Genomic DNA, 26,078 nt, shown 5'->3' on the forward strand with positions numbered 1-26,078 from the left:
AAGGCTCTCCATGGCTCCCCACAACGCCTCCATATCCACCACTTTTGGCTTGATCAGGGGTTTCAGAGGTTGAAGTGGGGAAAATACTCCATTTCCCACACTCGTTGCTTCCCTCTGCCGTTTGCTGGTAACCCGGCATAGCTCGAACCACCTCCGGGGTCAAAGGCAGCACCATAGGGTCCGGCGGAGATTCATTCCCCGACGTCTCCCGTTGCCTCACGGGACTGCCTGACATCGTCCCGGGACGGGGAGTGATCGCAGGGCCAAGCGGGCTCAGCGAAAAATCACTGTCCAGCTCTGAGGTCTGCCCCCCTCGGAGAACGGATTCGCCCAGACCAAAAGGAACAGCACAGCTGTTATTGCTGTCTGGCGTGTTACTGAAGAGGCAGAGGAAGCCGGGAGATCGCTCCTCTGTTTCCCCCTACGTTTCGGCATTCCTGCACTGCAAAAACTGGTAAGAAAATCTCGAAGAAGAGGAGCAAAAACGCCGATAGAAGGGGAGCCTCTCGCAGCACGTCTGTCCCTGACGCCATCTTGGCTTCCTAAAGAAGGATATAAAACTGCTGGAGAGGATGCAGAGACAAGTAACAAAGCTAATAAAGGGTTATGGAGAACTTGGAATACGAGGAAAGACTTAAGAGACTGGGATTGTTCTCTCTTGAGAAAAGGAGACTGCAAGGGGATATGATTGAGACTTTCAAAATACTGAAAGGAATCAACAAAATAGAGCAGGAAAAAAAAATTATTTACAATGTCCAATGTGACACGGACAAGGGGACATGGACTGAAGCTAAGGGGGGACAAGTCCAGGACAAATATCAGGAAGTTCTGCTTCACATAACGAGTGGTGGATACCTGGAATGGCCTCCCAGAGGAGGTTGTTGCGGAATCCACCGTTCTAGGATTTAAAAGCAAACTAGATGCACATTTCCTTATGAGAGGCATAGAGGGATATATGGGTGACTAAAAATACACCAGATGTACACCTGGCTGGGCCACGCATGTGCGGATCGCCGGACTTGATGGACCGAAGGTCTGATCCGGAGATGGCAGTTCTTATGTTTTAAATGAAAGCCACTTCTAGAATGCTATTTGGACAAAAGGAAAACATGATCCAGGGCGGCAAAAGATGCAGAGCAGACTCCTAAAAGCAGACAGACTAATATTCCGCAAAATCTGTAAGATATATGAGCGTGGCACAGATATTGGGCATTAATGTACACCAAACATGCGTGCAAGCCTGTCCTGGGGGCTCCAGCCAGTCAGGTTTTCAAGATATCCACAATGAATATTCACGAGCGAGATTTGCATGCACTGCCTCCACATCTCGCTTATTGTGGATATCTTGAAAACCTGACTGGCTTGGGAGCCCCTGCTCTAAGCTCCATTTGCCATTCTGTCTTATGTGCTTATTTCTAATAAAGTTTGATATAGCGCTTTGTCTTATAAAAGCCCCAAACAGTTTACAACATATAAAGCGCAGTATATAAATTAAAACAGGAAGAGGATCGTTTCTTTACCTCCCCAAATTCTTCATACATCTGCTCAACATAGGTTGTCCCTTCTCTGTCAGGGGAGAGATCTTGCAGCTCCGACTGGTCACTCTCGCTGGTCTTTCTGCTGTTTTCAAGAGTTTCGTTCTCCGACTCTTCTATGTTTTCCTTCTCAGACTTGTCAGAGAACGCATCGTTTTCCAGTGCTGATTCATTAAGTCTGAAATGCAGATACATGCAGGTGATGAGCGGAAATGTGTGAAGGAAGCGGGTTCTCTATTACAGTCTTTTTTTTTTGTTGTTCCCTAGAACATGGTCACAGCCAGTAATGTTTGTATTCTATAACCAGATGAAGTTGTGATATTTGATAGGTTGAACTGATGTTTGCTTTGGTATACAATTAATGTTCTGTATTAACCTTTATTTTATGGTTTTTGTCATGTATATAGTCTAGTTTGGTAGAGTTGTAAAAGTCTTAATAAATGCATTATTTGCTGCAAAACATGGCTATACCAAATAAAACATGTTGCAGTGAACACCTGGACAGAAAAGTTAGTTTAGTTTGTTATCATTTCTAGCCCGCCTTTATCCAAGGCGAGTTGCAAAAGGTATATACATAAAAATTAACAAAACTTGCCCATAACAATCAAACTTCTCACCAAAAGATAAACAGAATGCATACCTTCCTATCCACTATTTCAGTTATTATATCGCACTAAGTGCCATATTTCATAGCACAAATAGATTGTTTTTTTTTTACATTTGTTTAAATTCCTGCAAATCTTTCAACTGTTGTAAATACCCAGGTAATTTGCTCCACTCCATAGGTCCAAGAGAACCTTGTATTCTCCTTGTATTCTCTGTTAATCTATTGGATCCATCCACTTAACATTACATTACATCAGTATCTCTCAAACCTTTTTTAGCTCTGACACACAGAGCAAATGTTTTTTTGCAGTCATTCTATTTTTTTATTATGTCTGTCAGAGCTGAAAATTCAAGTTCACAAAGATAAAAAGATTTGTTGTTCAAGTTAGGATAACTACTGCATAAAAAATAAACTAAAATTACTTGCCATTAGTTTTCAAGGACAATCACATCAAAAAGTGATGCTTGTCTGGGCAGTTGTATCCTTACGCACACAGGCCTCATAACATTGACAGATTCTTCCGTACGGGACGTACATGTCATCTATTCTAGTGTATACTTATGAAGGGAATTTTTAAAAATAATTCTGAAATCTATCATGGCACACCTGGAATCTCTTTGGGGCACTGCACTGTGCCATGGCACAGTTTGAGAGACACTGCATTACATCCTAGTCTTATATTCTGTCAGTACCTTGTCAGTTCTAGACAGATTAAAACAATAAGAACCTTGATTTATTCTTCTAGGAATAACAATGCTACAGAACAAATAACTTTAAAAGCAAAATAAAAACACCAAGAACTACTAAATAATCCAAATATGTGAAACAAGTGAGTTTTTAAACTTTTTATAAAACTCTAGTTCCTTCACAGCCTAGGCTGTTCCAAATGACCACCAGACCCACCCAAAAATTGAAGCTATCCTTCCCCTCACTAAAAGGCATTTCCCTCCCAGGAATACTGGGAACCTCCCTCCACTTCAGACTCACCGAGCTCTGGAACAACCTTACCTCCCCCCTTCGGAACCTGAGTGCTCTCCAACCCTTCCGCAAACATCTGAAAACCTGGTTATTCTCAAAAATCTAACTCTTCCCTCCCCATTTGACATCCTAGCCCTCTAACTTCCTTCTTTCCTCTGATCCTCATCTAGCCTTTACCTTGTAGTTCTTTTCTCATTACAACTCCTGTAAACCGTGCCGAGCTCCACAACCATGGAGATGGCGCGGTATATAAACCTAAGGTTTAGTTTAGTTTAGTTTATAAAGGAGAACCACTTCACAGACTCCATCTTAGGAGCCGTAGGAAGATGCAACAAAGTGTTGAAAGTATTTTTGTAAATTGTATTTATTTATAATTTTACAAAAACCAACTCAAGCACACCACTTGTACCAGAAAAGCATATATGAAATAAAAAAAATATAATTAAACTTTTCATTAGACCACTACAAATGCTGCAAGTAGTTTCTGAACCATGAAGCAGAAAGATCAAATCAGACTGGTAAGATGAAGAACTTAAGTCTGTACAACTCAGTTCACTATTTGATGATAAAGCAATATGATGTTACCTCATGTCTAGTGCTTATTAGCATGAAATTGTGCTCCTAAATGTGTGAGAGTTTCCTTGATGAACAGTCTGTGCAAGAAAATATGAATACACCGATGCATAAACCTCTAGAAATGGAAAACAGACTGACAAAAGCTAAGAGCGACAGACTCACAAGAGATCACATTCCTATCCAAGGGATAAATATTTACATAAACATGATGGCAGATAAAGGCTAAATGGCCCATCCAGTCTGCCCATCCGCAGTAACCATTTTCTCTTCCTCTCTCTAAGAGATCTCATGTGCCTATCCCGCACTTTCTTGAATTCAGACACAATCTTTGTCTCCACCACCTCTTCCGGGAGACTGTTCCACACATCTACCACCCATTCTGTAAGAAACTGTATTTCCTTAGATTACTCCTGAGCCTATCACCTCTTAACTTGATCCTATGCCGTCTCATTCCAGAGCATCCTTTCAAATGAAAGAGACTCACCTCATGTGCATTTATGCCACATAGGTATTTAAAAGTCTTTATCCTATCTCCCACCTTTCCTTCAAAGTATACATAACCCCTTTTCACATCTACCCATTAGCTAATGTTGAAAGGTCACTTGGACACACAAAGTCAGAGGCGTGAAGAAAGTACAAGTTTTATTCACAGCATGCATGCTGGACCCCTGAGCTCCAAGCTGGCTCAGAAGTGCCAAAACCAGGAAGTTACAGAGATATTTATTCATTTTTCTGGCTATACAACTGAATTCTAGAAAAAGCTTTTCACGTGTTACTTTTCTTAACACTCATTGGTTCTAAGCTCACACTAGCAGGTCACTAGCAGGACACTTATCTAACTCTTACAGTTAAATGTACAGAAGGGCAGGGTACATCATGGCTCAAACTCTTATCTATTCAGCTTACAATGTGGTAAGGTAGGGACATACATTTTAGGCAGATGCAGTCAATAGATTATACACTGTTTTCAGCTATGTAGGCCAGAGCAATATTTTAAACAACAGTTAACTATTTCATGATCCTACATTCCCCCCTTTCAGGCTGGCGTACCTAAGGAGCCAAGCCTGACAAAATAAAGTTAGGGGTCAGAAAAGTCGGGGTTCCCAGTGGGTAAAGGACGATACTGGGAGAGGGCCAATGCAGCAGTGGAACGTTTGACAACAGAGTCCATAGTTCAGTGGAGCAGCTTTATGGCTATGGGGACCACACAGGGCAGGCAGCAAAGGAACAGAGAAGACAGGGCAGCAACCAGCAAGATGATTTTCAATGCTGAACCAGAGGGCAACCAGGAGCTGAAGGTACCAGTGATCCAGTCTGCAGTAAGGTCACACCAGGTCTGGTCAGGAACATGAGCCAGTTTGGTGATACGATCCACATCGTTCTCAATCACTTTACTCAAGTTCAAGGCAGCAGTTGGAGAGGTTGAATTTATCACAGGCACAGCAGCAAGTAAATAGTCCAAAGCTAGATGATTCTGATAAATAGCAGTGCGCATTTTAGCATTCGCTCTGCCAATGGTACTCAAAGCTCGGGAGGTCTCATTGGTTATCAGTTCAAGTACAGCTTATGGACAAATAATGCAGTTCAGCATATAGATTGGGGTCCGATAGCCCCAGGTGTCATCTTCGGCCCATGTGGCAGGTCCGTAAACAGCAATGATTCGTTCTGCAGGCCAGTCATCACCCCATTCACCTATTTTAAGGGAATTGGTGGAAGTAGACCGCTTTTGGCGACCTCTGGTGTTGAATACAGGGGCTCCCAGGTGTTCACCATCGGCCAGCGGTAACAGGAAGAAGCTGGGACGGATCATGCAAAGCACACATGTACCAGTCCATTAAGCAGGCAACCAAGAGTAGGCAAACGGATCACAGAGCCAATATCAACTATCAGGAGCTGACCATAATTCATAGGAAGTTCCATTAAGCAGTGTCTGAAGGGCTGAAGGCAGTGGTAAGCAACAATGGAGGTTCACAAGGCCCATCGTGAAGGTCGTGAACCTGACGTAAAAGTGAGGGTCTGTGAAGTCAGGTTTAACATGTCCAGCTGCATTGCCTCCCATAGCCACTGTTCTCCCATACCAGTCCCTCCTCATACAAAATAATTGCTAACATTAAGAGTCTGACCTATAGTTTCAGCAAACTATATAAACAGATTTCTAGTGATTACAGGATATTAGTATCTACTTTCATAATTTCATAAAACTGGGGAAACACCACAGAGTGATAGACAGGAGCACATGAGTGGGATGCAATTCGGACATATACATCAGTACCTGGGTCTCACCTTTTACCATCAATATACAATGCCATGCGGTCTCTGGCCTTTTGGATTTGGACATTGACATTCCAGTTATATGGGTCAGTGATAGTGAATACCATGGGATTACAGTAGCCTGTAGTACACAAGGGGCCGGAGCTAGGACCTAAAGTAAGGGAGGCAGAAGGGGTATTAGGGGGATATTTGTGTGGGTTATTGTAGGTGGCCCACAAGACACTTTCTCATAAAGGACAGGCTCCACCATTAGTGAAGGTTTCCTCATAGGGGCAGTTCTTAAAGGCATCAGGTTATAATAACACAGTTAATCTAGGGAGCCACACAAAACTGTATTAGGGGTAGTACCATGACCTTGAGAAACATCAAATAAACACCGGGCGAGTGGGGTCTACAATAAGAGTCTAGTTGATAAGTGGACCCTCAACATTATCAATGCAGATTTCCGCCCACTTTTAAACTTCATCACCAGTAGGTTGGAAACAGAAAATACCCTCAAATGTTTGACACTTTCTGTACTTAACTCCTTCATGCAAACAAACATCAGGCAACAGAAGAAAGAAACATAAGTGAGGGCAACACAAATATCATATCTATATATACTAACATAGGAAGCTCATTTTTCTTTCAGGCACAACTTAGAAAACTTCAAACAGTTATACTCAAGACACTTGCTAAAGGCAGTGTGAACCACAGGCAGTCAATTAAACTCAAACACTTATAAAGAATTATATTCAGAACACCTGCTAAGTACAGTGGTAAATATTCAGAACTTTTGAGGTCTTAGAAAGCTTCAGCTGAAGATCCGTGTTGTAGTGGAACCAAGTTTCATGTCCGGACACCTTTGACAACTGTAAGAGAAGAAATTAGGACAGTAAAAGGACCTATCCACCTAGGTTTCAGGGGGTCCGACTTCCAAGTTTTAGCCATACTGTATTTACAGAGACATACCCATGGACTTGTGTAGCTATCAATAGTGGGGCCCTTTCCAGGACCCATTTGTGGAGCTCTTAAAGGGCTTTAGCTAAAGACTGGACCTGACTCTGGAGGATATCTGATCCCAGAGTAGCAAAGGAACCAGGATCTGGGTTCACAATGGGTGGTGGCCGGCCGAACATGAGCTCAAATGGGGCTTAGATGGGATGCATCTAATCTGAAAAAGAACAGAAGGCAGCAGGACAGGCCAGGACAGATTAGTTTCTTCAATTCATTTTGTGAGAAGGGTCTTAAGAGTTCTGTTTATTCTTTCGACCTGACCAGAGCTCTCAGGATGGTAAGCAGCATATAATTTCTATTCAATTTGGAGGGCCTGAGCAATTTGTTGGACAACATCGGCAATGAAAGCAGGGCCATTGTCACTGCCTATAAAAACAAGGAGATCAAGACACGGAATTATTCAGGAGGTGTTTGGTTACGTCTCTGGCGCGTTCAGTGCAAGTAAGGAAGGCTTTGACCCATCTAGTCAGGGTGTCTGTGAAGACTAGGAAGTGACTGAGGGAACGGGAAATGGGCATGTGGGTAAAATCTACAGACAGAACCTGCATCGGATATGTTCCAATAGGTTGGTATCCAAGAGGTGGCAGTCATCTGATTGGGAATTTTATTCTAGAACCGACAACACACTGTCGGACCATATTCCGGACTAGCTGATCAAGGTGATTGATAAAGAAATGTCTCTTGAGAGTCAATTTTCATAGCGGGTTCTCCAGAGTGTGCCAGATCATGGCATCTTTTGACAATCGTGAGGGCCAGGTGTTGAGGAATAACTATGAGGGTGTTGTGCTTGCGTTTGAAGTATCAGTGTGTGGGTCTGGATTGGCACATGAATTGGCGCATTTTGTATCCATCCCCCTTTCAGGACAGACTGGCCCAAAATAATGCATGCCCAAGTCTGTTCCTGAGAAGCGTACTGGGGTGTAAGGGAATCCAGAAAAGGAATGATTGTATACAGAGGAGCCGAAAAAGGGGGCAGAGACTGGCAGCTCGGGCTGTGCGGTTGGCAAGGGCATTGCCACGAGAGACAAGGTCCATCACGCGTCTGTAAGCATGGCAGTGCATAACAGAAACACGTGAGGGTAGTTGTACGGCCTCAAGAAGGTCAAGAATGAGGGGAGCATGATGGATCAGGCGGCCGGAGGCTATAATGAAACCTCGATGTTTCCAGATGGCCCTATGGGAATGCAAGTTAAGGAAAGCATATTTGGAGTCAGTATATATATTGCAAGACTGAGAGGCAGAGTGGCGCAGGGCAAAAGTGAGGGCATACAGCTCAGCTTCTTGGGCAGAAGGGCCAGAAGGCAGGGGCCTGAGTCAGAAGTTTTTGGAGGCAGCGAAAAGACCGCTCCTGAAGTTGGGTCCAGACAAAAGGGGCTGAGTCAGCGCCTTTGGTGGAATCATACAGAGGACGAGCAATAGTAGAGAAATCAGGGATCCAGATGGGACAGTATCCTGCAATACTGAGAAAGGTGCTCAGAGCCTTGCAGTTATCAGGGACAGGGAGACTACAGACAGCCTGGACCTCGGTGTAGGAAGGGACCTGGTACCCTTGGAGATTTGAAAGCCAAGGTAGGTGACACGAGGAAGGCATACTTGAAATCAATGTAAATATGGCCACAGGAAAATTTAAAAGGCAGACCCACTATCTGAAAGACTCAGATAAATAATAATAATAACAGTTTATATACCGCAATACCGTGAAGAGCTATGTGGTTTACAAAAGATTAGAGAAGGTACAAAATAATTGAACTTAAGATGTGTACTAACACATAAGAATTGTTCTCAATCCCTATTCTATATCAGGTTCCTACCCCAAAGAGCTGACTTATAAAATTAAGCTAAATGCAGTTCTGGATCCACCCACTAAGCAGGGTAGTCTGACACAAGCGCTCTCTAAAGCAGCAGTCCCTTCACTATCAGCTGACTGGCAAAAATATTTACTTCCATATAAAAGCATTCCTAAAAATTACATTCTTATTCCTAAAAGTTACATTTTTATACTAAGCTTACATGATTTATATACAGAAATACAGAAATAAAGATTGGAATATACAGTAAAACTTTGGATTGCAAATAACTTGGTTTGCAAGTGTTCTATAAGACAAGCAATGATTAAATTTTAACTTGCTATACCAGCAACGTCTTGCAATACACGTACATACAGTATAGAAGCATCACATTTTCACAACTGAGCCAATGGTTCCTCTCTATATGACGCTGCAGGAATGCAGTGACTGTTCCAATTGAGCAAGGGCTTGCAATACAAGTATGTATATTTTTGTACACTAGTGCCCTGGAATACAAGCATACTTCTGGAACAAATTATGCTCCCAAACCAAAGTTTTACTGTACTCACAAGTTTAAACATTGTTCATTTTTATTTTATTTTTTTTACAATCAACATGGGTCTCAGTAGAGACTTACTCCCCCTTCCTACAGAATTTCACAAAGGAGAGAGAGTTGCTTAAAGATCAAAGAGATCAAATTACAGATATAGTCCTTTTCAGAACTTTAAATTTAGACAAATAACTACTAAATTTGGACAAAGAACTTCTTTTTAGCATGGAATATAATTTCCAGAAATCATATTTTTCATTTATATGCATTTCTGAATATGCATATACATTTTATAACATAGCCAAAAACTTCAAATGCAAAACCACTTATCTGTTTCAGGAGAAACCACATTTGAAGTGCTAAACACTTCATGGCCCTTATCACAAAAGGAGGAGGAGGGGTACTCACCTCTCCTGCTTTAAACAACTGACAGTTTAAACTTCACTAATACATTTGGACAGACAGAACTCATAAAAAACCCGGGATACTGCAGGACTTGGGAATCAGATAAAGGGAAGAATTTGGCAAGGTCTGAAGCAAGGACGGTGCTGAATAGAGTGGGGCTAATTTTAAAGCCCTGGGGTAGACGAGTCCAGGTTACTTGGAAGGTTTGTCCAGTGGAAGGGTTTTCCCATTGGAATGCAAAAATTGGCTGACTGGAAGAGGAACTGACAGCAAACGAATGCATAAAAACCTGACGAGTTATGTCCTCTTCCAGGGATCCAGAGGGGGCCAGCCCACACCAAATATCGGCCATTCTAACTGGCACAGACAAATAAGGATTGATTTGTTAAGTATAATCAAAGACAAATTCCTTTTTTAAAATTAGCTAACATATCAAGGGATCTCCACAGGTAGACAGACATCCCCCCATTGTGCAATGGAGGACAAAAACACTTCCCTGAATTCCTGGCCCCGCCCGTCTCCGGACTAGGGAAACGCAGTACTAACAGGTCCACACTCGCTTCGTCCTCAAGGACGTCTCAGACACTCTCAAACACACAAAACACAACAGATTTCAGTTCAGTTACTCAACCAGAAAATAACAGTTCCTAGAATCCTTCCCCACAACTTTTCAGCGACAGATCACGTGGCTTACTAGGCAGGAGACGAAAGACAGGATAGGGATGATCAATCCCCACTTACCAGATGGTGGCCACTCCAGGACAGAATTAAACTGATACAGATTCTTGTACTTTAAACTGAGACTAGATAAGTCAGTTGAAGCGGTCCAACGTCCTGAGGTCTGCCAACCCCCCAAAAGGAAGGCAGCCGGCTAAGCAGACACATCAGCCATAGGACCAGAAACAAGTGACCAATCGAGTAACCAGTGGTCAAGAGACCTTCAAGTCCCTGTTCGGAAGCCAAATGAAAGGTCACTTGGACACACAAAGTCAGAGGCGTGAAGAAAGTACAAGTTTTATTCACAGCATGCATGCTGGACCCCTGAGCTCCAAGCTGGCTCAGAAGTGCCAAAACCAGGAAGTTACAGAGATATTTATTCATTTTTCTGGCTATACAACTGAATTCTAGAAAAAGCTTTTCACGTGTTACTTTTCTTAACACTCATTGGTTCTAAGCTCACACTAGCAGGTCACTAGCAGGACACCTATCTAACTCTTACAGTTAAATGTACAGAAGGGCAGGGTACATCATGGCTCAAACTCTTATCTATTCAGCTTACAATGTGGTAAGGTAGGGACATACATTTTAGGCAGATGCAGTCAATAGATTATACACTGTTTTCAGCTATGTAGGCCAGAGCAATATTTTAAACAACAGTTAACTATTTCATAACCCTACAATGTGACCAGCTGCTTTTGGGGTTTTTTTTAATACCAGTGTTAAAACTAATCATATTGGCTATCGCCCACTACTGTAGTCAATAACTGATTTTGTATTGGGTATATGTGGGACCGTATCTGGTTATGCTTCAAACATAATTAACTATAGTTACTAATTACTTATCAGATTAAAGTAACTGTTTACAGTAATTAGATTACCCATTTAGGAAATAAACTAGAAGTTCACAGCAAGACTGCAGAAACAAACTGAGCTTAGAGGGGAATGTCCACAGATATCCTAGCAGAGGGGGATGGATTTATTTGCAAGTTCCGCAGCCAAGGCTGGAATAGATGCATAACCCTCAGGTGAAGCTTCCAGAGGGTACAAGAATTACAGTTACCTGCTTATAGCAATTCATTGCTTTTCATAAGAACATAAAAATTGCCACTGCTGGGTCAGACCAGTGGTCCATCGTGCCCAGCAGTCCGCTCACGCGACGGCCCTTAGATCAAAGACCAGTGCCCTACATAAGAACATAAGAGTTGCCGCTGCTGGGTCAGACCGGTGGTCCATCCTGCCCAGCAGTCTGCTCACGCGGAGGCCCCCAGGTCAAAGACCAGTGCTCTAAATGAGTCCAGCCTCACCTACATACGTCCCAGTTTAGCAGGAACTTGTCCAGCTTAGTCTTGAAACCCTGGAGGGTGTTTTTCCCTACAACTGACTCCGGAAGAGCGTTCCAGCTCTCCACCACTCTCTGGGTGAAGAAGAACTTCCTTACGTTTGTATGGAATCTATCCCCTTTCAACTCTAGAGAGTGCCCTCTTGTTCTCCCTACCTTGGAGAGTGTGAACAGTCTGCCTTTATCTACTAAGTCTATTCCCTTCAGTATTTTGAATGTTTCGATCATGTCTCCTCTCAGTCTTCTCTTTTCAAGGGAGAGGAGGCCCAGTTTCTCCAATCTCTCACTGTACAGCAACTCCTCCAGCCCCTTAACCATTTTAGTGGCTCTTCTCTGGACCCTTTTGAGTAGTACCATGTCCTTCTTCATGTACGGCGACCAGTGCTGGACGCAGTACTCCAGGTGAGGGCGCACCATGGCCCGGTACAGCAGCATGATAACCTTCTCTGATCTGTTCGTGATCCCCTTCTTTATCATTCCTAGCATTCTGTTCGCCCTTTTTGCCACCGCAGCGCATTGTGCAGACGGCTTCATCGACTTGTCGATCAGAACTCCCAAGTCTCTTTCCTGGGAGGTCTAGCCTTACCTGCGTACATTCCGGTTCAGCAAGAACTTGTCTAACCTTGTTTTGAATCCCTGGAGGGTGCTTTCCCCTATAACAGCCTCTGGAAGAGCGTTCCAGATTTCTACCACTCTCTAGGAAAAGAAGAACTTCCTTACGTTTGTGCAGAATCTATTCCCTTTTAACTTTAGAGAGTGCCCTCTCGTTCTCTCAAGAATACTTATGGTATGTGAAGAGGTAAAATATCCATCTTATTATCTGCGGCTATTTAAACTATCTGTCTCCCAAACACTGATGGAAAATGGCTATAAAATGTATTACTGCTGGTATTATACTCCTCTTAGAATTAAGCAGTTCTCTGGAGCGGGCACAGACCTCTGTTGGCGACAGATTTTATGCATTTCTAATCTAATATTTGTGCGTTGCACAAACCTAACCAGGCTCAAGGTGACTTGCAGTAGGAAAAGGGTAACTTGGGGCATAGAGGGGAGGGAAGGGGGAAGGAGGAGAAAAGGGAGAGAAATAGAGAAGAACCTAATCATACTAAGCAAAAAGAACAGGTACATGAGGTGGTCGTGTAGATATTCATTGTCAAAGAGTAGAGTTTTCAGTTTCTTCCAGAATAGGGCATGGTTGAGTTCAGTTCTAATTGTCTCTTCCCTATTATTAAGCCTTATAGGCAAACAGTGTGCCAATTTGTGGCATGCCTTACCTGCAAGCATTGCCCTTTGTTGTTGCCTGCTTAATGACCCACTTCCAGGCTGCACAAAATCAGGGCAAAAGTTGGCTGTGTATTTTTTCACAGCTGCACATATGGCCTTGGCTGGATCATTTGTTCCTTCACACTAAATTAGACTATTTGCATATATGGTTACTGCGTTTCACCATAATACCTTGAAATCCTATTATAAAGTTACTGGAGTTTAGGCTCTCCACTGATCTGGACTTTCTGACGCTTGCTCAGGGATACAGTATTGTTGACTGTATGCCAAGATCTTTTATTCTCTGGATTGGGAAGGGTGGAAAAGGGGTAAGGGGGGGGGGTATTTTCTTAGAAAAATGATTATTTGTTATCTGCAATTATTCAGGTATACTTTATGTGATTTGTCAGATGTGATACTGTGTATGCTTTCTAATTTGTATACTGGTGGTATTTCGATTAAAAGTGGGAGTGTGTGGCGCAGTGGTTAAAGCTACAGCCTCAGCACCCTGAGGTTGTGGGTTCAAACCCACGCTGCTCCTTGTGACCCTGGGACAGTCACTTCATCCTCCACTGCCTCAGGTACATTAGATAGATTGTGAGTCCACTGGGACAGACAGGGAAAAATGCTTGAGTACCTGAATAAATTCATGTAAACCATTCTGAGCTCCCTTGGGAGAACAGGATAGAAAATTGAATGAATGAAAAAGTATTAAAAAAATATATCCATCTTATACAAAACACTTGTGTGAATATTGCATAACTTCATCTCTTGATGCATATTTCAAAGACGTTTGACCACCTCATGCCAACTACATCCTCTATCGTCATGTTGTGCTAATTACACTTAAAAAAAATCAATTACAGCTACTGGAATAACGAATAAGTAGTTAATTATTTTATTGATTACTGCAAGAAAGAATTATCTACAGTAACTAATTACTAGTAATGCAATTTTGCAAAACACTGGTGTAGACCTATCGGAAGTGCTGTTAACTAACTCTGCCTGTGCTTGTGCCAAGTCATTTGAGGACCCATTTCATAAACCATATTAAAAAAGTTTTGGGATTCAAATGCCTTGAATGTAAAACCTCAGCAAGGGCATTCGGGAGTAGGCAGTCATGCTGCTAATATAAGATACATGTGTTATTGCATGTTGGTGTCATGTTCTGTGTTATCTGCCTGCTTTGCTGTTAACACACATTATGGTCCTCTGCCTGTATTAATACCGTGCAACACATGCAATGAGCATTAGCTGCATTTTTTTTACACTTCGGGGGTCATCTTATAAGGAACTGCTTAGTTTTCAGGATCTATGTTTGTTCTACTGGTAACCTGTTCTCAGAAACTGTGTTTGTTCTAGTTCAAGTTCAAGTTCAATTTTATTTGATGAATCGCCTATAACACTTTCTAAGCGATGTACAATTTAAAACATCATATAAGAGTACAAACAGTATTAAAAACAAAAATTCTTAACAAAAATTTTATAACATACAGTATTAGAACTTAAGGGGTTACATCACTAACTAGATACATTAGGGAAAAAGGGGCATAGTTACAATTTTCTCAATCTAAGATGGAAGAAACATTAAAGGTAAACACATAGGGAAGGGGCAAAAAGTATATTAAGAAGATTAAAATTTTAAACTTGAAAAACAAAAATTTTTTAAACAGAATTTTAAGTCTTTAAATAATAAAAGCATCTTTAAATAAAAAGGTTTTTAAAGATTTTTTAAAGGAATTGAGGTCTTTTTCTTTTCTTATATATAGGGGCAGGGCATTCCAAGTTTGAGGTGCTAAAACGGAGAACATTTCGTTTCTTCTTGTGCCTACTATTTTTAGAGAAGGGACTGATAATAGATCTTGAGATGAGGACCGAAGGGATCGAGAAAAATGATAAGGAATAATCATTTTGGATATAAATTGTGGTTCATTAGATGCCATAGTCTTAAAGATTAGTAGTGCTATTTTAAAAGTGATTCAGTGGTTAATGGGTAGCCAATGGGATTTGATCAATAATGGGGTTACATGGTCATATTTTTTTGCTTTATGAATTAGTTTTATTGCGGTGTTTTGGATAATTCTACTGTTATCTGCCTTGAGCTTTCTGGGAGGGTGGGAAATAAATCGAAATAAATCAACAAACATGAGTAAATGCTGGTCATTATATTATTATAATAGTTAGTTTGTGAGAAAGATCTTTTTAGTTTGATAAATGATTTGAGAGATGTGCTCTGTATATGGGCATAGGATGAATTTAAAATGGTATATTTACCTAGGAGGTTGCATTACAACAGCTCATGTAGATTGCGTTGTATAGTTACACCATTAAAGAAGTTCATGCTTTTGGGTCACCATTGTAAAGCTCATCTAAACCGCTCAGTTTTGACTGTTCCAGTCATTAGTAGCGGTTTATAAGCTTTGAATAAATATAAACATTTATGCACATAAATTACTATATTCAAGCCACATGTAATCTTTGATCGGGACTTTTTAGGTGGGTGTTCACAAGGGCATGGGCACGGCACACATTTATATGCACGCATTATAGATTACTATAATTTACGCCTGTTCTTTTGCAATCTAGGTGAGCATTTACACCTGTTCTCTTGCGCTACTATTTTTTAAAGAAAATTAGGCGCAGATTTACCCTCGCATCAATGTTAAACATCCAAAAGAGTTTAGCTTAACACGTGACTCTGGCATTTAATTCAAAATATGGTATTATTAATCATCATTCAAAATATTCTTGCCTCACCTATTGTTATACTCCTAGGTGAGCTGCAGCATAATACACAATAAAAGTTAACATTTAAGCCCTGCTTTGCAAAAGTCTGCGTAAATCCAGCACCCAATTTAGTCATAAGGTCTGCACTAAGCTAGTATGCTACACAAGGGGCCTGATTCTATAAACGGTGCCTAACTCGGTAGGTGCCGAGGAAAACGGCACCTACCGCGTATTAATTAGAGAACGACACAGGAACAATTTTTTCACCGTCCCCGCAGCAACTCAATTTCCCCCATCCCATCCCCATGAGTTTTGTCCCTGCCCCTGCCGCATTCATGTAAGCTCTGCCTTAACCACACTTATGATTTTTAAGTGTTTGATGCTTGTGCAGATAAGGATGAAGCTTGCAGGAATGAGGCAGGGACGGGAAAAATTTGTCCCTGTGTCATGCCTAGTGATGCCTAAATTAAGTTAGGCCCCAGTATATTAGACCAGAGTTTTCCTTGTCTAATATACTGATGCCTAACTCAATCCATGTCCAGAGTCCACCCGTAACCACACCTACTTTCTGGGTTGCCTAGCCAGTAGGCTCCACAATGTAGACACCTACCAGAAAATTAAATTTTTTAAAACTTTTTAAATCATTTTTTAATGGTGCTTTCAATTATCAGCACCAATTAACCAATTACAAAAAAAATTAAGCAAGGCACCTACCGGTAAGCATCTTTTATAGAATCAGGGCAATGATATCTGCCTTTTGCTAGTTTAGCGTAGATCTTTACGATGCCTAGCCTAGGGTGCCATTTACCGACTCTGCTCTGTGTGTGTAAAAGTATGTGTGATGACACGAAGGTGTGTACTTTTATGTAACTCAAGTAGGCTTGTTCAGAGGTGGAATTTGAGTGAAGGACCCACTGCAACAAGAGGGCATCCGTTGAAAATCAGGGGTGGGAAACTTCATGGCGACACCAGGAAGTATTTCTTCACCGAAAGGGTGGTTGATCATTGGAATGATCTTCCACTGCAGGTAATCGAGGCCAGCAGCGTGCCAGATTTTAAGAAAAAATGGGATAAGCATGTGGGATCTCTTCATGGAAGAAATTAGAGGGGTGCGTCATTAGAGGGGGCAGACTTGGTGGGCCATGGCCCTTTTCTGCCGTCATTTTCTATGTTTCTACACATGTGTTTTACACAAGAGCATTAGTGCCAGCTGTGATTTCTGCCACCTTGCCCCTAAAACTTTATAAAGGTGCATCAGGATTTATGGCGCTCAATTTCAAAGCAGATGGATATCGCAAAATGGCAAAAAAAAAGGTGCATTTGCTGAAAACAACCTGCATCTTTTACCCATGCACTGGGTAGGCTTTTCCAAGGGTAAAACTTGAGTTTACCCATGGAAGTAGGTTTGAAAAATTGTCTTCTACATCATTATACATTAGTTCAACTATGCATGCATCTTCATAAGAATATAAAACATCCTTACTGGAAGAGCTCTTGGTCAGACATTGTAGATACATGCAGTAAATTGTACAAGCCACAATGAGCAGGATCGGAACAGTTCAGCTCCACATCCTTCCCTTGCTTGGACGAGCTGAGTCTGAACAAACTGGAGCAACGCAGGGCAAGTTCTAGAGCATCCATCCAACATCGACCTGCACAAATAAAAGAATTCTGAGTAAAAGCCATGAGATGTCTTCAGAGGGTAATTTCAAGCTCATTAGACATTTTACAACCCACTTCAGTACCAATATTTCATTTTTTGTTCTAATCTCAGTAGGTTCAGTTGAAGGCAAGCCTAGAAAGAGATGGGAAGATAGATGATGTCAGCAAGGCCAGATGATGTCAGCAAGGCATCTTTTTTACCATAGAGACTCATAGAAACAGAGGCTAAATGGCATCCAGTCTGCCCATCCACAGCATCCATTATCTCCTCCTCTCCCTATAAACTAAGGCTCTTTACACTTGCATTGTGATGTCATAGAGCATTATTGTTATAGGCTAAGAATCTTAACACTTGCATTATGAAGTCATGGAGTTTTATGGCTATAGAAACATGATGGTAGATAAAGGCTAAATGGCCCATCCAGTCTGCCCTTCCACAGCATCCACTATCTCTTCTTCTCTAAGAGATCCCAAGTGCCTGTCCCACTCTTTCTTGAATTCTGACATAGTCTTTGTCTCCCCCACTTCTACCGGGAGACTATTTCACACATCGACCACCATTTCTGTAAAAAAGTATTTCCTTAGATTGCTCCTAAGACTATTACCTCTTAACTTCATCCCATGCCCTCTCACTCTGGAACATAGAAAAACAGAAACATGATGGCAAATAAAGGCCAAATGGCCCATCTAGTCTGCCCATCCACAGTAACCATTATCTTTTTCTCTCTCTGAGAGATCCTACATGCCTATCCCAGGCCCTCTTGAATTCAGACACAGTCGCTGTCTCCATCACCTCTTCCGGGAGACTGTTCCACACATCTACCACCCTTTCTGTAAAAAAGTATTTCCTTAGATTACTCCGGAGCCTATCACCTCTTAACTTCATCCTGTTCCCTCTCATTGCAGAGTTTCCTTTCCAATGAAAGAGACCCAACTCATGCGCATTTACATTACGTAGGTATTTAAACTTCTCTATCATATCTCCCCTCTCCCGTCTTTCCTCCAAAGGAACCAGATCTAAGCTTAGAGCAACTTCAGACCATGAGGGTATTTGCCTAAAATATGACAGTAGTCAAAAGTAGATTGTCTTTTATAGACTTGGATTTGTCATTTTCTGCTGTGGTTGTTGCTGCTAGTCCTCATATAGGCCCAGGCCTGGCACGTCTTAACTTTCAAGGCTCTGACAAGTTTGGGCTCTCTTCTGGCATTTGTAATGTTATCAGAAGCTGGTATAGATATACAAGGAAAATTGATTTTACAGCCCACTAACTGTGGGAATATTTTTCTTTCCTTCTGTCCAGGATGTAAATTTTGTGTACTATGGAAGGCAATAGCAATGTAATTATCAAACTGAATCAGACACATTTTCCAGTTTTGAAGATTCAGCCTTTAAACATACCACTTAGCTGACATCAAGTTTCTTTTTGTTTATAGGTGATGACATATAGGACCAGAATCAGTAAATGGCATCCAAAGATAGGCGCCAATTTTGTAACAGTTGCTTAGTGCAGTGTATTGAAGGGAATAGACTTAGTAGAGAAAGAGAGATTTTTCACCCTCTCCGAAGTGGAGAGAACGAGAGGGCACTCTCTAAAGTTAAAAGGGGGTAGATTCCATACAAACATAAGGAAGTTTTTCTTCGCCCAGAGAGTGGTAGAAATCTGGAACACTCTTCCATAGGCTGTTAAAGGGGAAAGCACCCTCCAGGGATTCAAGAAAAGGTTAGATAAGTTCCTGCTGAAACAGAACGTACGCAGGTAAGGCTAGACTCAGTTAGGGCACTGGTCTTTGACCTAAGGGCTGCCGTGTGAGCGGACTGCTGGGCACGATGGACCACTGGTCTGACCCAGCAGCGGCAATTCTTATGTTTTTATGTTTCCCAACTCCATTCTTGAGCATTCTCTTGCTAGTCAGATTGTCAGGATATTCACAATGTATGCATGAAAAAATTTGCATATAATGGAGGCAGTATATGCAAATCAAGTTCATGCATATTTTATTTTAAAAATGTATACACCACTTAAACCTAGGCAGTTTTCAAATTAACACACATAATATAAAACTAAATGTCAAACAAAACACAAAGGGCTCCTTTTACAAAGCTGCAGTAGTGGCTGCCACTGCGGCAATTGCTCCAATGCCCATAGTGTTTTGTCAATAAGAGTTTTTATCTTGTACACTTGTGTGCAGGAAAGTTCTTGGTCCACCCCTACTTTAGTATCTTTTAATGCCATGACTTGTCCATGCTTCCTTCTCATGAGTCATGTCCCCTTTTGAATTGTATGCTATGGAATTCTCTAATATCACTGGTAAAATCCAGTGGGTCGCTGTAGTCGCCATAAATCAAATGATTCAAAAAAGATGAGTCATTCTCAAAGAACCCTGCATGCAAATGAGGTTTGCAGAGGGTCACCAAATTTACATGAGATCAGTCACTGGTGATGACGATTGTCACATGCACAGAATAGTCCATGAAAAGAGGCAGAGGTGGATAAGGGGGGCAGAGAAGTACCAGCAAATGCTACGTTGTAGTGTCAATCATAGGCGTATCAGTGCTATTGGATGGAGGGGAAGGGAGGGGAGGTGCAAATCGTCAGCTTTCAACCAGCGCATATAAGACATGCCAGAAATACATGCGGCGATTGCAACTGGTTCAAAATACAGCGGTTAGACTACTTTGTGGATTGAAGAAGTTTAATCATGTGACACCTTCCTATCGACTTTTACACTGGCTACCAATGGAGGCACGTGTGAAATTCAAGTTTGGTTGTTTTTGCTTCAAGGTACTCTATGGCTTAGCCCCTAAATACATAACAGACCTTTTCTCTTTCTCAACCAACAGACACAAGCGAAGCTCACACCTGAACTTTGTTTCTCCACCGGTTAGAGGTTGTAAATTTAAAAGTCATCATCAACATCTTCTCGCACATCAAGCAGCATTATGGGGTAAAGACCTTGAACAATTGCTTGTGCCTACTACCTATGGAGAATTTAGGAAACGCCTGAAAACACATCTATTCCTGAAATACTTAGGAGACCAACCCATTCAATCTTAGTCCTTAACAACCGAGCGCAAGAATCACCTATCGCTAAATCTGTACTTTGTTCATTCAATCTGTAACATTTCTAAGCATTGTAAACCGCATAGAACTTCACGGTCCTGCGGTATATAAACTGTTATTATTATTATTTAAGCGTGTGCTTTTGAGATTTTTTTCCCATCACTATATTACTATAATTTATGTGAATAGTGTGTTTTTATAAAAAATTTTATCATGAGCCACAGCCAAAAACATGTGCCTGAGATGCGCTTTTCACAGTAGCAGCACCCCGGGACCAGCCAACTTGTTTGAGTTTATTTATAACTAATAAAGCCTATACCAGGGGTTGCGACACTCTATGATGGTGGCCTGTGTAAGGTCATTAGGTGTCCTAGGCAAACTTGCAGCCAGATGCCCCTCCCCCCAAACTTACAGGCACCTTAGCGTCCCCTCACCCAAGATTTTGATAATTAAACTCAAAATTATTATCTCCCTGGCCCCACCCCTCCCAGAATAATCCTGCAAAAACTGATAATTGGATCTCATAATCAGTAATAAAAACTTGTTTAATATACACGAGGGCAAAGGTCAAAAGTAAAAGAGTGTGGCATAGAGATGAAAGCTACAGCCTCAGCACCCTGGGGTTGTGGATTCAACCCACACTGCTCCTTGTGACCCTGACCAAGTCACTTAATCCCCCATTGCCCCAGGTACATTAGATAGATTGTGAGCCCGCCGGGACAGACAGGAAAAAATGCTTGCGTACCTCAATAAATTCATGTAAACTGTTCTGAGCTCCCCTGAGAGAACAGTATAGAAAACTGAATAAATACATTTCAGCCTCTGATAACCAGAGCTGGTATTGGACATCATAATGCCTCATTCCATCAATGCCTAAGAGCCAACCTCATCAGTGATGTCACAATGGCTTCATTGTCCTATTGTTGCCCGGCTAGTTCAGTGGGTAGAGCATGAGACCCAGTCTTAGGGTTGTGGGTTCGAGCCCCATGTTGGGTAGTTTACGTTTTGTAGCATGGAATATTGCTACTCCTTGGGTTTTGGCCTGGTTATTAGTGTCCTGGATTGGCCACCATGAGAACGGGCTACTGGGCTTGATGGACCATTGGTCTGACCCAGTATGGCTAGTCTTATGTTCTTAGTTTAACCAAGATACACAGGATACATATGAAAACTGTCCACCCTCCCTGAGATTAAAAGTGCTGAAGGATCTTTGGGTTTCTATGACTGTCAGGATCCCATGTTTTGTTTTAACAGCTACTGCTCTTTGCCACACTCCAGGAAGCTGCCACCTTAGGCAACTACTCAGTCTTGCCTAATGGTTAAGCCAGCCCATGTGAACTCTTCATGCTGCTTCTGCTGCTGCTGGGGATACTGGTTGAAAATCATGTCTGGCTACGGGAACAGACAGTAGCATGGCACCTTCCAAATCTGGTGCCCAGAAACAATTGCCAATATCTAGGCTTGAGATGAACATAGTCTAAAATAGAATGCAATACTATTTTTTTTTTAAAGAAAAAGGTACTTTTAACTTGGCGACTGACTGCTCCTGGGATTGGTACTCTGAACCAGAGCATAAATTTACGTACATGAAGGTACAATGATTTCCTGTTCAAAAAACTGTACAATCTATCTTATCAGAGGCAGGAAAATTCGGAGAACTCACCATCTGATTCAGACGGAGCTCTGAAGATTAAGTAGCTGCTGGGAAGAGGCTGAGTGATTGAACCCACATTCTCGCCCTTTGGACCCTGCAAGCAAAGTGGTAAAATCAGAATTAACAACCAAGAAACAATGAAAATAAATCAGGATTCCCCTCTACATTAGGATGGATTTATATGTATTGTGATCTCTAAACTGTAGACAGGCAAAAAAAGAACACCTTGCCTTTGGATACAGATTAAACAACAGAAGGCAAGGGAGACGTCCTTTCAATCAATGATAAAGTTTTTATTTGAAAATATGGACCCATTTATCATTGGTTGAAAGGACGGCGCCCTCGCCTTTTGTTGTTTGATCCCTAAACTGTAACATTTAAGGAGGACCCTCTCAAGGTTAGGTTTAATACTTGATAAATTAAAAAAAAATATAAAACCACCACCAATAGTCAATAATAAAAATACAAAATTTTAAAAATAAACAGGTTTTTGATTTTTGGGGGGAATTGATGGTATTTTAGAGGTTTTTCTATCAGTTTCCAATCTCTTTATGGATCTACAGGGAGTCAATATTTAGCCGGCGACCATGATAAATGTTTATGTGGCTAGTTCTCTCTTATGTGGTTAAGAGCGACGTTCAGACTCAACAACATAAGCGACATCACATGAAGATAGGACTGACTTTTAAGTGGCCTGGTTTGGCTGCTAAACTTAAGTAACTAAAGGCTAAATATTGGCACTTAACCGCATAAATGCCGACTCTGCCCCCAGACTACCCGCAAAATATCCAGCTTTGAGTTTGCGATATTTAGTCATACCAATCGGTTAAGTGTCATTGACTAGTAGCGGATAGCCCTGCACAAGTGACTTAAGTAGCCAGGAACCCTTTCTGGCCAGTTAATTCACTTTGAAAATTGAACCCAATATTTAATATTTAATTTGTGAACCATTTTGAATGATGATCGTCATCAGTAAAATGGCACATAAAATGTTTTACAATTACAACTAAATAATTATGGTTATTTCATATAGTCATTTTCATTTTTTACAAAGGCATGTAAGTTTCTTTCTTATTTGGATTTATTAACCGCCTTTTTTGTGAAGAGATTCATCTAAAGCGGTTTATAGTACATTGAATAGTAATCAGCTACTCTTAAGTATTTTTCCTTAACTGTCCTGGCAGGCTCTAGCTGTGGTATCTGGAGCACTGGAGGACTAAAAACTGTGCCCTTCTGCCACCTAACTTAAGTGGTTTAATCGGTGCAATAATTGGCTGCACTGATTAAAAACCAATTAAAACTCAGGGCGCCTCCATGGAGGCTGCTGTTCTCCCTTCTATGAAGGCGCTTTGATGCCTAATGCCACTGTAGGCGTGGCTAATGCCAGAAGCAGTGTAAGGCGTCAAAGCACTTTCATAGCTGAGATTCATGCAAAAGGACATGTAGGCCTTTAAAACCCTGGCCTACATTTCTGGCCCTTCCTTTCATGGAGCCACGAGTCTATAAATAGTGCCATTGTGTGACGGACAGGTAATCGGCACCCGTTTTTTAGGTAGCCGCCGACAATGGTGTCGTTTATAGAATCCGGCCCTAAGCGATTTGTCCATAGTCACAAGGAGCAGGCTGGGATCAACTCGCAACTTCAGGGTGCTGAGGCAGCAGCTCTAACCACTAGGCCACTCTTCCACTTGTAATGAGGCCCTAAGCTGTAGCTTGGTCTAGTTTGTAAATCCAGTCCAAACCATGTTATCAAATAACCCTTCAACATTTTAAAAAGTGGGGGCCCCCTTTTGCATAATGTTCACAATAACCAGCTACCTCTCTCCCTTCTGGACAGGAAGAATCATGCACTTGCTAGATCAAAATGTGTTTTGTGCCAGAAAACCTTTAAACAGCATGTTCAAACAACTTAACTTTTTAATGAAAGTTGCATAATTACCCAACATCTTGGGGCCAAATTTTCCAAACGTCATCCCAAAGTTAGGTGGTGGTAGGCATCCTACCACTGTCTAATGAACCAATCGGGATGTAGGTTTTCTAAAAAATGCAGGCTCCATTCTTAGGCACCCGTCTTGCACCTAGGGAGGCTCAAAGGGAAACCTATGGATGCCTATGGATGTGTCTCGCTAAGATGGAAGAGCAGGAAGACACTGTATGACAGAGTTGAAGGAGTGGTGGATCACTGGAACAAACTTCCGACGCAGGTAATCAAGGCCACAAGCGTGCTCGACTTTAAGAATAAATGGGACATCCACGTGGGATCCCTACGTGGGTCGAGCAGCACTCAGACTTAATGGGGTGGGTCAGTAGAGTGGGCAGACTTGATGGGCTGTAGCCCTTTTCTGCCGTCACCTTTCTATGTTTCTATGAGAGCTTTCAGACATTGTTGCGGAAGGAATGTTCTGAGTTGGATAGTATCCAGAACAGCTCCAATGAATTGTAGATTCTGTGAGGGTTGAAGTTGGGATTTGGGAAAGTTGATTTCAAATCTCAAACTTTGTAGGAACCACGTAGTCCGTTGGGTCGCTACAATAACCCCCTGAAATGTTGAATCTTTGATGAGCCAGTCATCTAGGTAGGGAAATACCTGAAGACCATGGTTCCTTAGAGCTGCTGCTACCACTACCAGGCACTTGGTGAACACTCTGGGAGAGGAAGCGAGGCCAAAGGGCAGCACTCTGCATTGATAATGCAGATTCCCCACCTGAAATCTGAGTTATTGACGGGAGGCCAGAGGTATGGGAATATGAGTGTAGGTCTCCTTGAGAGCATAACCAGTCATTCTGATCTAGGAGGGGATAAAGGGATGCCTGGGACAACATTCAAAATTTTTCTTTGACTAAAAATTTGTTGAAAGCCCTGAGATCCAGAATGGGTCGCAGATTGCCCGTCTTCTTCGGAACAAGGAAGTAACGGGAGTAAAACCCCCTGTTCTGCTGTTCCAAAGGAACTGGTTCGATGGCATGGCGACGAAGCAGAGCTTGAGTTTCCTGAAGAAGAACGGCGGTCTGGGATGGATTGGAAGGATACTCTTGGAGGAAGCTCTGGTGGAACCTGAGTGAAATGAAGAGAGTATCCTTCCCTGATGATGGACAGCATCCAGAGGTTGGATGTAATTGTCTTCCGTCGGTGGTAAAAATGATGGAGACGACCTCCTATAGGGGGAAGAGAATTCATAGACAGAATGGTGGAGGTTATGCTCTGTTGTAAACAGTCAAAAAGGCTGCAGAAGGTGCAGCAGAAGGTTGAGATTTTTGTTGCTTCTGAGGCTGCTGTTTCTTAGGAGGAGCCATCCTCGGAGCAAAACACCTCTGGTAAATGGGAGGAGGGCGTGTAGGCTTTGGCTTAGGTCTGACAATAGAAGCAAAGGATTTTTTATGTTCAGACAATTTCTTGGTGGCTGCCTCGATAGATTCATCGAAGAGGTCATTGCCCGCACAAGGAATATTAGCCAAGCGGTCCTGGAAATTAGGATCCATGTCAATGATACAAAACCAGGCAAGGCGATGCATTGCTACAGAACAAGCAGCCGCCCGGCAGACAACTCAAAGGCATCATAAGAAGACTGAAGTAGATGTAATCTGAGTTGTGATAGAGAAGCGATGACTTCCTGAAATTCAAAGTGCTTTTGAGTGTCTAAATAACTAAGAAATTTAGGCAAAAGAGCGATAAGGAACTCAAAATAAGTGACAAAATGGAAATTGTAATTGAGGACTTTAGAGGACATCATGGCATTTTGATAGATGCAACGTCCAAATTTGTCCATAATTTTCCCTTCTCTTCCAGGAGAACGGTAGCATAAACCTTGGAAGGATGGGATCGTTTCAAGGAAGACTCCACAAGTAGGGATTGGTGAGATAACTGTGAATTCTCAAATTCTTTACAATGGAGAGTTTTATATTTGGAATCTAATTTGCCTGGAACAGCTGGAATTGCATAAAGAGTC

The 26,078-nt window shown here is 41.9% G+C and overlaps 1 protein-coding gene across 3 annotated transcripts in view; it reads right to left on the reverse strand.

Moving 5' to 3' along the window:
• Positions 1–26,078, reverse strand: part of OSBPL5 (oxysterol binding protein like 5) — a 431,224-nt gene that overhangs the window by 116,210 nt on the left and 288,936 nt on the right. For all 3 annotated transcript variants that reach the window (XR_004537637.1, XM_033928646.1, XM_033928647.1), the window contains exons 7-9: positions 22,142–22,226; positions 17,238–17,406; positions 1,521–1,713 (exon numbers count right to left, since the gene is read on the reverse strand). Coding sequence is in view for 2 of the 3 variants with exons in the window: in XM_033928646.1 (XP_033784537.1) it covers positions 1,521–1,713; positions 17,238–17,406; positions 22,142–22,226 (447 nt within the window). In the remaining variant the exon portion in view is untranslated. The remainder of the gene's footprint in view (positions 1–1,520; positions 1,714–17,237; positions 17,407–22,141; positions 22,227–26,078) is intronic.

The sequence above is a fragment of the Geotrypetes seraphini genome, chromosome 19, assembly GCF_902459505.1.
Source record: "Geotrypetes seraphini chromosome 19, aGeoSer1.1, whole genome shotgun sequence".
Taxonomy (NCBI): domain Eukaryota; kingdom Metazoa; phylum Chordata; class Amphibia; order Gymnophiona; family Dermophiidae; genus Geotrypetes; species Geotrypetes seraphini.